The following is a 13,031-nucleotide window of genomic DNA, read 5'->3' on the forward strand; positions in this document are numbered from 1 at the left end:
GCCGCCTTGATCCCTTCACCCCCGGTTGCTCCTCTCCTCCCCAATCCCCGCCCTCTGCCACGCCTTTACTGTTGTGTCCCCCCTACCCTCCATCTCTATACACTTCATCTCCTTTCCCAAGGTGGCTTCCGTCAACTCCCCCTCCTGGATGATGCCCTGTCCCACCATTTTTCCCTCCTATCAACTCTGATCCTCACCCCCTGCTTTCCTGTCCTTTCCCCAGACTCCCTCTCCCCCCTTCCATCCTGTTTTCTCCCCACCTAACCTCTCCCTGCCCCCCCTCCCCACCCTCTGTCTTTCCCCACTCCCTGTTGTCTGCCCAGCACTCGCCCCCCCCCCCCCCTCTTATGGGTCCTCGTCCTCCATCGGCTCCTTTCCCCCCTCCCCCCACTTCGTTTTTTCCTCTCCTCCCCCCTTTCCTTTCCCGTCCTCTGTCCAAGTTCCCTCCCCCCCATCTGCCCTCAGCTGTGGCATATCATATTTGTGAAAACTTTTTGGTGCAGTGTTCAAGTGAATGTTCAATGTTGTTCGTCTTTCCAAAGTGCTGTGAACAGAAACCATGCTGTCGCTGGGTGTAAATTTTATATCTCTTGCGAACAGAAACCAGACAGTCGCCGTGTTTTTTTAATTGTCTGTCTATTCTTTTAACTGTTTGTTTCATATGTATTTTATTAGTATCTTCAACCCTTTATTTTATGTTTCAAGTTCCACGATTTTCCGCCATTTTACCATTTAAGTCACTGATTTTATCGCCTGATTTTATTATTTATTATCTTCATCTTTTTAACACAAATTCCGTAGGCTGAAGAGCAGCGTACTAAGCTGCTGCCAACTCAATAAAGGAAAAAAAATCGCTCTGGCAGCCAACCTAGTCTCGCGTACATCTGTGAACACATCGCCTCGCGTTAGACAGCTTACTTACATTCTTGTTCTGTGTACGAGTGGACGTGTTTGTTAGGTTTCCTCGGGCCTCCGTTGTTTCGATCTTGTTGTTCGTTCTGTCCTTCGTTGGTCTTGTCCGTCCTCTCCCGTTGTGTTGCTTTCGCGGGCCTCTCCGCGGATCCCGCCGCGCTTGCCGTCATTTCATTCTACACGTTTGAAAGTTTTACAGTGTGTAGGTACATACTTTAGGAACAATATTTTCATTTCTCCACATAATTTCCATCCCTCTCAAGTGCATTACGCCATCTTGGAACCAGCGCCTGTATACCCACACGGTAAAATTCTGGACCAACCTATTGGAGCCACTGTTTGGCAGCGTGCACAAGGGCGTCATCATCTTTAAGCCTTGTTCCACGAAGAGAGTCTTTCAGCTTCTGAAAGAGATGATAGTCACATGGGGCCAGGTCAGGACTGTAAGGCGGGTGATTCAGTGTTGTCCATCAGAGTTTCGTGATCGCTTCCATGGTTTTTTGACTCACATGCGGCCGTGCATTGTCGTGCAACAGCAAAATATACTGCTTTTGCCGATGTGGTCGAACATGACTCAGTCGAGCTTGAAGTTTCTTCAGTGTCGTCACATATGCATCAGAATTTATGGTGGTTCCACTTGGCATGTTGTCCACAAGCAAGAGTCCTTCGGAATCGAAAAACACTGTAGCCATAACTTTTCCAGCAGAAGGTGTGGTTTCGAATTCTTTTTCTTGGGTGAATTTGCATGATGCCATTCTATTAACTGCCTCTTCGTCTCTGGTGAAATATGATGGAGCCATGTTTCATCACCTGTCACAATTCTTCCAAGAAATTCATCTCCACCATTCTCGTACTGTTCCAAAAGTTCTCAGCATGCCGTTTTTCCTTGTTTCTTTGTGAGCCACTGACAACATTCTGGGAACCCACCTGGCACAAACCTTTTTAATGCCAACACTTTCACTATTCTGCAAACACTTCCTTCCCCTATCCCCACGTAGCGTGACAATTCGTTCACTGTGATGCGTCTGTCAGCAGTCACCAATTCGTTAACTCTCTGCTCATTGTCTGGAGTGTGTGCAGATTGATAGTGATCAGAGCCATTTGTAAGTTCACTTGTTTACCCTGAAAAATGTGTTTGCTCATTTCTTTTCTTTATGTGTGTGTGTGTGTGTGTGTGTGTTTTTAAAACACCTGTAGTTACGAAACGAAATATTACTTTCAAACCTCCTGGCAGATTAAAACTGTGTGCTGCACCGAGACTCGAACTCGGGACCCTTGCGTATCAAGGGCAAGTGCTGTACCGTTTAAGCTACCCAAGTACGACTCATGCCCGGCCCATCAGCTTCAATTCTGCCAGTAGCTTGTCCCCTACTTCCAAACTTCACAGAAGTTCTTGGCAGAGCACTTGCCCGCGACAGGCAAAGGTCCTGACTTTGAGTCTCGGTCCAGCACACAGTTTTAATCTGCCAGGAAGTTTCACACTCCGGTGAAGGGTGGAAACCTCATTCTGGAAACATCCCCCATGCTGTGGCTAAGCCATGTCTCCGCAATATACGTTCTTCAAGGAGTGCTAGTTGTGCGAGGTTCAAAAATTGAAATTGTTCTAAACACTAAGTTGTCAGTCTCCTAGACTTAGAGCTACTTAAACCTAGCTAACCTAAGGACATCACACACATTCAAGCCCGAGGCAAGATTCGAACCTGCGACCGTAGCAGCAGTGCGGTTCCTGACTGGAGCGCCTATAACCGCTCGGCCACAGAGGCCGGCTCTTCAAGGTTCGCAGTAGAGCTTCTGTGAAGTATGGAAGTAGGAGACGAGATACTGGCAGAATTGAAGCTGTGGGGACGGGTTGTGAGTCGTACTTGGATAGCTCAGATGGTACAGTACTTCCCCGCGAAAGGGAATGGTCCCGAGTTCGATTCTCGGTCAGGCACACAGTTTTAATCTGCCAGGAAGTTTCATATCAGCGCACACTTCGCTGCAGAGTGAAAATCTCATTCTGGAAATCTTTCACTGCAATCAAATGCGGCACAAAGCTTCACAGTTGCAATAAAGGAATGTTAAATGAAAATACTAAGACTACCATAAATTGAACAGTATTCCAGTGATCGCCTGTCAGTGAATGCAGTCAGCTGATCGAGATTTTTCTTTCGATATAATGACGTCATGTGCGGTCTGTATCATCTATGGTCTAAGCCATAGTCATCTACGTTCGAGATAACCCTTATTGTGATGATTGACTGATAATAGGGGCTATCAATCACATACTTTCTGAATGTAAATTGTGTCCAAACCAGAAATTTTTTTTCACATCAAATAATATAATGTCATCAGCAACCATTACTAACTCCTACACCAACTCCCCTTCATCAAAATTACATCGCAGTTTTAAAACTAATTGTGAAATTTATTGATCAATGCAAATCTGTAAATCTCCAAAATATTGAGAAATGGCTATATCTGATGTTAAGGCAAAAAGCGAAAATTGGTAAATAAATAAATAAAAACTATGCTCACTCCATAGAAATTCCTACGCGTTAGTGGGACCAGGACCAAAGATGTTCCATGCTGCCATTTCAGAGATGATACTCTGTAGAATGCAATGCTAGCATCAGACGACGATATACATAGAGTAAACAATAAATAACGTGGCGTTGCCTCCGATGTTTACAAAATTCTGTGTAGCGCTTTTGCCGGCAATAAGTTAGTGGTTTTGTGGAGAAGAGTGAGATAAATCGTATCGGCGAGTTTGCTCATGTATTCAATTTGGAAATCGCATCGATCATAAAATTTTAGAGTGATGACGAATGCAATTTATACGTGGCAGTCTGTATAAAAATAGCATCGGTTGAAGCCAATGGTGGCAAAACTCTTTTAACGTTTTTGTCGATCGACGACAACGAAACTTGCCGAAAGATCCGGACAAAAGGTATCGTGCGTTATACATGCGGCGGCATGGAGATAGTTCATCGGGTTGTCGTGTGGAGCTCTGTCGTCGTGCTGATCCGGTGCGGGCTCAACACGCCGGAGGAATTGCGGGTTGGGAGGAAAGCCATCGAGAGCTGGCGCTCCACGAAGAAAGACGCCGCTTGGCCTGGCGACAGACTGTTTGGTGGATTCGCGCCTCACATCGGCACCTACCCCTTTACCGTCTTCATCATAGGGATGGAGCCTGGCAGGACCTGGGAATGCTCGGGCAGTGTATTGGCGCCGCAGTGGATCCTAAGCGCGGCACACTGCATGGGCATGACCGAATATTGGTATGGTGAGTACTCCTCTAGAGGCACTATTTCCCAGAAAGAATATTTGGGTCTAGTGAAGCAGGGGATGGAACCCGCCGGCTTTGACCAATGACGTCATACATTAGTCATAGTTATGTCTGCACTTCGAGGCATAGATAATAAAACGGATTTTCTCTGCCTTGTGATGACTGGGTGTTGTGTGCTGTCCTTAGGTTAGTTAGCTTTAAGTAGTTCTAAGTTCTAGGGGACTGATGACCACAGCTGTTAAGTCCCATAGTGCTCAGAGCCATTTGAACCATTTTGAACGATAAAAAAAAAACGCTCACGATTAAAACGCGAAAATAAATCTGCTGTTGAGACATTGTCGCGCAACACCAAATGCAGCGTGCTGGGAAGGTTAAAAGTACGCTGCAGAGGGGCTAAAAGTGGACGGCAGTCATATGGAAGCCGTAGTGACATCGAGGTGGGTCCTCGTGACGGAGAAGGTAGCCATGTGTTAGCCACGTATGGCTAATGCAGAGCTGGCAGAGAACTACATAGTCCCTGAGAGAGGCCCGCATGGAGGACTTCCACACATCCGTAGCCTCCTGAATGGCTGGCAATTTGTTGAGTTTACTGAGATTACACCATTCCATCTCCCTAACCTGAAAAACTGTCCCATAGTGCTCAGAGCCATTTGAACCATAATAAAACAGTTGTGTGTTCCGGATAAGCGCTACTGTTGTTGTTGTGGTCTTCAGTCCTGAGACTGGTTTGATGCAGCTCTCCATGCTACTCTATCCTGTGCAAGCTTCTTCATCTCCCAGTACCTACTGCGACCTACATCCTTCTGAATCTGCTTAGAGTTTTCATATTTGGTCTCCCTCTACGATTTTCACCCTCCACGCTGCCCTCCAATACTAAACTGGTGATCCCTTGATGCCTCAGAACATGTCCTACCAACCGATCACTTCTTCTAGTCAAGTTGTGCCACAAATACTTTCAGAAACGACTTCCTGACACTTAAATGTGTACTCGATGTTAACAAATTTCTATTCTTCATAAATGCTTTCTTTGCCATTGCCAGTGTACATTTTATATCCTCTCTACTTCCACCGTCATCAGTTATTTTTCTCCCAAATAGCAAAACTCATTTAATACTTTAAGTGTCTCATTTCCTAGTCTAATAATACCGAGCGAGGTGGCGCAGTGGTTAGCACACTGGACTCGCATTCGGGAGGACGACGGTTCAGTCCCGCGTCCGGCCATCCTGATTTAGGTTTTCCGTGATTTCCCTAAATCGCTCCAGGCAAATGCCGGGATGGTACCTTTGAAAGGGCACGGCCGACTTCCTTCCCCGTCCTTCCCTAATCCGATGAGACCGATGACCTCGCAGTTTCGTCGCTTCCCAACCCAACCCTAGTCTAATACGTTCAGCATCACCTGACTTAATTCGACTACATTCCACTATCCTCGTTTTACTTTTGTTGATGTTCATCTTATATCCTCGTTTCAAGACACTGTCCATTCCGTTCAACTGTTCTTCCAAGTCCTTTGCTGTCTCTGACAGAACTACAATGTCATCAGCGAACCTCGAAGTTTTTATTTCTTCTCTATGGATTTTAATACCTACTCCCAATGTTTGTTTTGTTTCCTTTACTTCTTGCTCAAAATACAGATTCAATAACATCGGGGAGAGGCTACAACCCTGCCTCACTCCCTTTCCAACCACTGCTTATCTTTCGTGCCCTTCGACTCTTATAACTGCCATCTGGTTTCTGCACTTACTAGATTCCAAATCTGATTTCTGTATACCCTTCCCCAACAGCCCCAACGATTAGTACCAACCGTTATCCTTGCCACGTTTAGGAGCATTCCATTTCCTTGTGGTTGGCGCCGGGCTATGCAAAAAATTTCCAAACATGTACTATGTAAATGTCAGAAACGTGTGGCTTAAGAACGGTGTATACTAAAGTCTAATACGCCAGGACGCAAAATCGAAACCTCGACCTCCTGTATGCAAACCCAAAACATTATCTACAACAGATATGCACTCCGGTATTTCTACATGCTGGCAATTAGTTACCGAACATGCGATTAAAGTGTTGCCATATTGCCAGTCCTGAATGTTCATTTGCTGCCGGTGGGACGAGCACGGGGCTCAAAACCCGAACCACACTCCACTGTTAAGCACTAATGAAAGACTGGGTCCCTTACTTCAATTGCACTTAATTCATTAAGGTCAATCCAACGCATTTATTTCAAATAATATAAATGAAGTTACATTAGAATCTGTCTGACATTAAGCAGGAATAAAAAAACAATTTTAGTATCAGCTGATTTAGTGCGTGAAGCGCGAGTTAAGCCAATAACCAGATAAACTAAACAATTCACCGTAATTCAAGCTGGCCGCGGTGGTCTAGCGGTTCTAGGCGTTCAGTCGGGAACCGCGCGACTGCTACGGTCGCAGGCTCGAATCCTGCCTCGGGCATGGATGTGTGTGGTGTCCTTAGGTTAGTTAGGTTTAAGTAGTTCTAAGTTCTAGGGGACTTATGACCACAGCAGTTGAGTCCCATAGTGCTCAGAGCCATTTGAACCATTTTTTTTTGAACCGTAATTCAAAGAAAGAGAAAAACAAAATTGAATCAATACACCCCACTGACAAATATCCAAAAAACCTTACAATACTACTCAAGAGACTACACTGAAATGGGGAGCAGTCGTTCACCCAACATAACACTTCAAAATGAGTTCAATAACAGAGCTGCGTGCCCCATAAAACAGCAAGACATTACATACACTTCATTTGACAAATACTCATTAACATTACGCCACTCCTGTTTGAACTGCAGTGTCCCAAAAAGAAAACAGGCGCTTATTCTGAAAGAACATTTTTTTAATATATTTTTAAATTACAGCATTAAGAAATTCCAAATATTTCCCCTTTCTAGGCGGAGGCTGAACCAGAAACACAGAATGTCACAAAAACACAGTTTTGCTGTGAAATCTTACAGGACACCCGGAAGCAGTTACAGACAAGGGGTCGGCACCCACATATAACACAGCCTAAGAGTCAGGCTGGGAGCACACCCTACGAGAACTTGTTCGTACTACGCTCACCACAAACTGTAGACTTCGGGCCGAACATGCGCTTGCAGTGGCTGCCAGAAAGACGAAGTAACCGACAGGCCCAAGCCGTGCTTCTCATGCAGGCACCTCAATTTGTACAAACATCTAGGCCAACACCAACTTCGGACTCCCCTCTCACTTCTAGGCTTGGTACAGTTTACACGAAATGCCTTCCAGGCAACCAGTAACGGCCGCAGGAGTTTCACGATTCGCAAGCAGCCCCAGCGTAACAGACATCACACGTGTGCTTACGCCCGAGCCACAACACCGCCTGTCTCACCGGCCGCCCCAAACCGACTGCCTCTCGCCGTCCCGCGCGCCCCAGCCGAAAAAGCAAAGATGCTCATTCCCGGGGACGCGCCAAAGATAACGAGCCGATCGCTGATGATCGACCAGCGATCTGGTTCAGCCGGAAACACGCGTAGGACGAAATTTTGTAAGACATTTTTGTGAGGAATCGCACTGTGAGAAGTCGGAGTGCGCGCATTTTTCTTGCTCCTGTATACAGGGTGTTACAAAAAGGTACGACCAAACTTTCAGGAAACATTCCTCACACACAAATAAAGAAAAGATGTTATGTGGATATGTGTCCGGAAACGCTTAATTTCCATGTTAGAGCTCATTTTAGTTTCGTCAGTATGTATTGTACTTCCTCGATTCACCTCCAGTTGGCCCAATTGAAGGAAGGTAATGTTGACTTCGGTGCTTGAGTTGACACGCGACTCATTGCTTTACAGTACTACCATCAAGTACATCAGTACGTAGCATCAACAGGTTAGTGTTCATCACGAACGTGGTTTTGCAGTCAGTACAATGTTTACAAATGCGGAGTTGGCAGATGCCCCTTTGATATATGGATTAGCACGGGGCAACAGCTGTGGCGCGGTTCGTTTATATCGAGACAGATATTCAGAACGAAGGTGTCCCGACGGGAAGACGTTCGAAGCAATTGATCGGCGTCTAAGGGAGCACGGAACATTCCAACCTATGACTCGCGACTGGGGAAGACATAGAACGACGAGGACACCTGCAATGGATGAGGCAATTCTTCGTGCAGTTGACGATAACCCTAATGTCAGCGTCAGAGAAGTTGCTGCTGTACAAGGTAACGTTGACCACGTCACTGTATGGAGAGTGCTACGAGAGAACCAGTTGTTTCCGTGCCATGTACAGCGTGTGCAGGCACTATCAGCAGCTGATTGGCCTCCACCGTTACACTTCTGCGAATGGTTCATGCAACAATGTGTCAATCCTCATTTCAGTGCAAATGTTCTTTTTGCGGATGAGGCTTCATTCCTAAGTGATCAAATTGTAAATTTTCACAATCAACATGTGTGGGCTGACGAGAATCCGCACGCAATTGTGCAATCACGTCATCAACACAGATTTTCTGTGAACGTTTGGGCAGGCATTGTTGTTGATGTCTCGATTGGGCCCCATCTTCTTCCACCTACGCTCAATGGAGCACGTTATCATGATTTCATACGGGATACTCTACCTGTGCCGCTAGAACATGTGCCTTTACAAGTACGGCACAGCATGTGGTTCATGCACGATGGAGCTCCTGCACATTTCAGTCGAAGTGTTCGTACGCTTCTCAACAACAGATTCGGTGACCGATGGATTGGTAGAGGCGGACCAATTCCGTGGTCTCCACGCTCTCCTGACCTCAACATTCTTGCCTTTCATTTATGGGGGCATTTGAAAGCTCTTGTCTACGCAACCCCGGTACCAAATGTAGAGACTTTTAGTGCTCGTATTGTGGACGGATGTGATACAATACGCCATTCTCCAGGGCTGCATCAGCGCATCAGGGATTCCATACGACGGAGGGTGGATTTTGAACATTTCCTGTAATAAAGCGTTTGAAGTCACGCTGGTACGTTCTGTTGCTGTGTGTTTCCATTCCATGATTAATGTGATTTGGAGAGAAGTAATAAAATGAGCTCTAACATGGAAAGTAAGCGTTTCCGGACACATGTCCACATAACGTATTTTCTTTCTTTGAGTGTGAGGAATGTTTCCTGAAAGTTTGGTCGTACCTTTTTTTAACACACTGTATACAGAAACGGCCAGGCGCAACTTCTCTTAAGTTTTGGCAGACTGGGAAGAGGGTTGTCAGCTGTCACGTTCTGCAGGCGCGTACATTTACTGCTGTGAGAGAGAACAGAGCGAGTGGGCTGTGGTTCGCAACACTACAGGCCGCAGAAACACCATAGTGCCGACAGTGTGGATGGGAGGTTGCACTCTGGTGGGACAGAAAAAAATTTCAAAATAGCGTTCCTGGCTGAAGACCATCGGGTGCAGACCAAGACGAAAAGACATAACTTTTAGTCTGAAGGAATGTGCGGTGTCACAGACGGTGGTCACGAGCTGACCTCCAAAGAACCTTCTCACGGAAACCGCATAGGCACGCTTTGCAATGAAAAGCAGATACATTTGCTTGGCGGAGTGCTAAGGATGTAGGAAGGGAAATGAAAATTTCCAGAAAATCTTCTGGAAAAAGTGTGAGCTTCAGGCGATTGCCTGGCAGTCTCATGACCCATGTGCCGGGTGATCAAAAAGTCAGTATAAATTTGAAAACTGAATAAATCACGGAATAATGTAGATAGAGAGGTATAAATTGATACACATGTTTGGAATGACATAAGTGTTTTATTAAAACCACAAAAAAAGTATTGCTAGACGCGTGAAAGATCTCTTACGCACGTCGTTTGGTGATGATCGTGTGCTCAGCCGCCACTTTCGTCATGCTTGGCCTCCCAGGTCCCCAGACCTCAGTCCGTGCGATTATTGGCTTTGGGGTTAGTCGCAAGTGTATCGTGATCCACCGACATCTCTGGGATGCTCAAAACATGTCCGACAGATGGCGCTTCATCTGATCAGAATAGCAATAATTAGTATAACAAAGTAAGACAAAGCAAAGATGATGTTCTTTACAGGAAATGCTCAATATGTCCACCATCATTCCTCAAAAATAGCTGTAGTCGTGGAATAATGTTGTGAACAGCACTGTAAAGCATGTCCGCAGTTATGGTGAGGCATTGGCGTCGGATGTTGTTTTTCAGCATCCCTAGAGATGGCGGTCGAACGCGATACACTTGCGACTTCAGGTAACTCCAAAGAAAATAGTCGCATGGACTGAGGTTTGGACACCTGGGAGGCCAAGCGTGACGAAAGTGGCGGCTGAGCACACGATCATCACCAAACGACGCGCGCAAGAGATCTTTCACGCGTCTAGCAATATGGGGTGGAGGTAACGTCAACATGCTGCGACTGCTGGCGCATGTGATTCTCTCTCTTATTACAGATATTTTTATACACGATTGTCATGCGCAGTCACTGAAGTTTTGCTGTCCAGCGCCTTCTGTCGGACATTTCGTGAACTTTGTGTGTGTTTTTTTTCTAATAAAACCCCGTATCATTCCAAGCATGTGTGTCAATTTTTACCTCTACATCTACATATCTACATTATTCCGTGGTTTATTAAGTTTTCAAATTTATACCGACTATTTGAACACCCGGTAGTGGGAGGCAACAGTTTTGTTACAGGCACTGGGATTCGTCACCTGAGCACAAACGTAGACAAAAAGAGATTACGGGCATTGGCTTCGTGTGAGCATTCATTCCAATCGAAGGAGGAAAGTTGGAAATTTGTGCCATACAGGGATTCGAACCCAGGCCTCGTGCTCACTAGGCGGTGCTCTGACCGCTAACAAGGGGGGTGGGGGGGTGGGGGGGGAGGGGACACGATGTTGGAATACAGTTTCTTTGGAGCTACAGTGTATGAGTAGGTACTTGGTAACTCGCTATTACTGTCATCTAAAAAAAAAAAAAAATACTCCATCGGACTTATTTTTAGCCTCCCCCACATGATATATCTATAACTTTGGTGTCTTGGCCTCCCATGTTGTGAATATTAACTACATTAATGGTGCGGTGGCTGCAGCAGAACGCTTCCCGTACCGATATGTCACGCGAAAAATTAGAGCTGGAACAAACAGCACCTCTGTAGGAGAAGTCCCGTTTCTGTAGGCCAGGGATATATCTCAGAGGGTTCTTTCTACATAAAACTGTAGGTATTGCCTTCATAATCACGAAAATATGAAATATCCATGTAGTGTCAAAAAGTGGTGAAGTGCTGTTTTTGCAATACACAATTGACACCTTTTGCACGTAGACGCCAACTGTTTTACCCCAAAATCTCTAACTAAAGACCTGAACAAGCTAATGTGTAAGCTATGACTTATGACTTTTTACTGATAGTGAGTGAAAGCCTAGAATAAGCTTTAGGATCATTCCATGGTTGAGTATGTAACATTTGTATAATTTACACTGCAGTACTAGCACAAAGATAATGAAACCGGTAGACCTGAATATGGCACTATACAGGATGTCCCAGAAATGTTTCGACGAACTTCCAGTGGTGGAAGAGAGTATCTTGAGGAACAAACTGGAAACAGGAATCCATGTCTGGAAACGTCATCTAATGACATTACTGAGACCTGAAGTCATGGGCGCCAGCGCTTGCCACAATACACAATCCTCTAGATGTCAGACTGTCCAGGGGACTTCATCTAGAAGTTCGCGGGTGGCATCCGTGGGGCCCCGAGCTGAGTCTGATATTGCTTCCACTTACTTGTGTCAGATCCCTCCTGTTTTCTTTCCTGTCGGCCTCCCTTGGCCAACGCTTGTTTTTCGACCCCAATGGTATTAGGTTTCGAGACCTGAGGGTGTCTTTCAGTTTCCTATCTCTCTCGCACCAGCCCTGCGGGGTTTGATGCAGGACCCTAGCCCAAATTTGTGGGTGAAGTCCTCAACGGCATCTGCGGCGGAGAAGGAGATCTCTGGTGCGGTACATATGCTTGACGGATGGGGCAACGGATCCGGAGTACCGTAGGCGACAGTTGGGTTCAACCTGAACAAGTCGGCAGTTCCTGCAGCCCACTCAACTCCACACGAAGTGACCCGTCACTCCTGTGGAAACAGATGTTTGGGTCGAGAAAAAGCTATGAACGCTGGGTAAATTCGTGGCTTTTAAATACGACCCAGGCGATGCAGTGCCTGTGGAGAGGACACTCCGCCTGCGCCTGCAAAGGTGCGGGTAACAACACGGGGAGTCGCAGTTACCAGTTTTAAGCCTCGCGCTGAGGGACGTGAGTGCGGGCGCCAGGGGTGACTCTCGTCGGTGGGACAGCCCATTGCGGGTAACTGACAGGTTACCGCCCGCCTCAAGCTGGGCAGCCCCCAGCCAGTAAGGTACCAGTCCGTCCCCCACCTTGAGCTTCTATGGGTGTATGGAGCAGCAAGCATCTCGCAGTGCTTGATACAAGGTGCGTTACTGAGGCACCTGGAAAAACAACAATAAAGTAGCTCGAATGAGCAAAACCAACTATTCAATAACACGATTTTCCACCTGGAATGTCAGAACTGTGTTACCCGGATTTGACACTCCTACAGATGCTGCCCCTATAGTCAGAAAAACAGCCATAATTGACAGAGAACTCCTGCGTCTTCGCGTTGATGTGGCTACATTACAGGAAACTCGTCTCTCTGGGGAAGGCAGCCTGCGTGAAGATAATTACACCTTTTTCTCGAAAGGAAGAGAAATTGGAGAAAGACGTGAACACGGAGTTGGTTTGCAATGTGAAACAGTCTTCTCAGCTGCTGCGAACAACCAAAATCTATGTCTGAACGGTTAACAACTTTGACATTAAAGACAACAGCAGGCCCCGTCTCACTAATCCCTGCATATGCTCCCACTATGAA

General features: G+C 46.2%; 1 protein-coding gene across 1 annotated transcript in view; it reads left to right on the forward strand.

Moving 5' to 3' along the window:
• The first annotated feature begins 3,490 nt into the window (after nt 1-3,490).
• The window catches only part of LOC126292297 (trypsin I-P38-like), a 77,377-nt gene continuing 67,836 nt past the window's right edge, over nt 3,491-13,031 (forward strand). The window contains exon 1 of the mRNA XM_049986221.1: nt 3,491-4,177. Coding sequence (XP_049842178.1) covers nt 3,868-4,177 — 310 coding nt within the window. The 5' untranslated portion in view covers nt 3,491-3,867. The remainder of the gene's footprint in view (nt 4,178-13,031) is intronic.

The sequence above is a fragment of the Schistocerca gregaria genome, chromosome 9 (assembly GCF_023897955.1).
Source record: "Schistocerca gregaria isolate iqSchGreg1 chromosome 9, iqSchGreg1.2, whole genome shotgun sequence".
Lineage (NCBI taxonomy): Eukaryota > Metazoa > Arthropoda > Insecta > Orthoptera > Acrididae > Schistocerca > Schistocerca gregaria.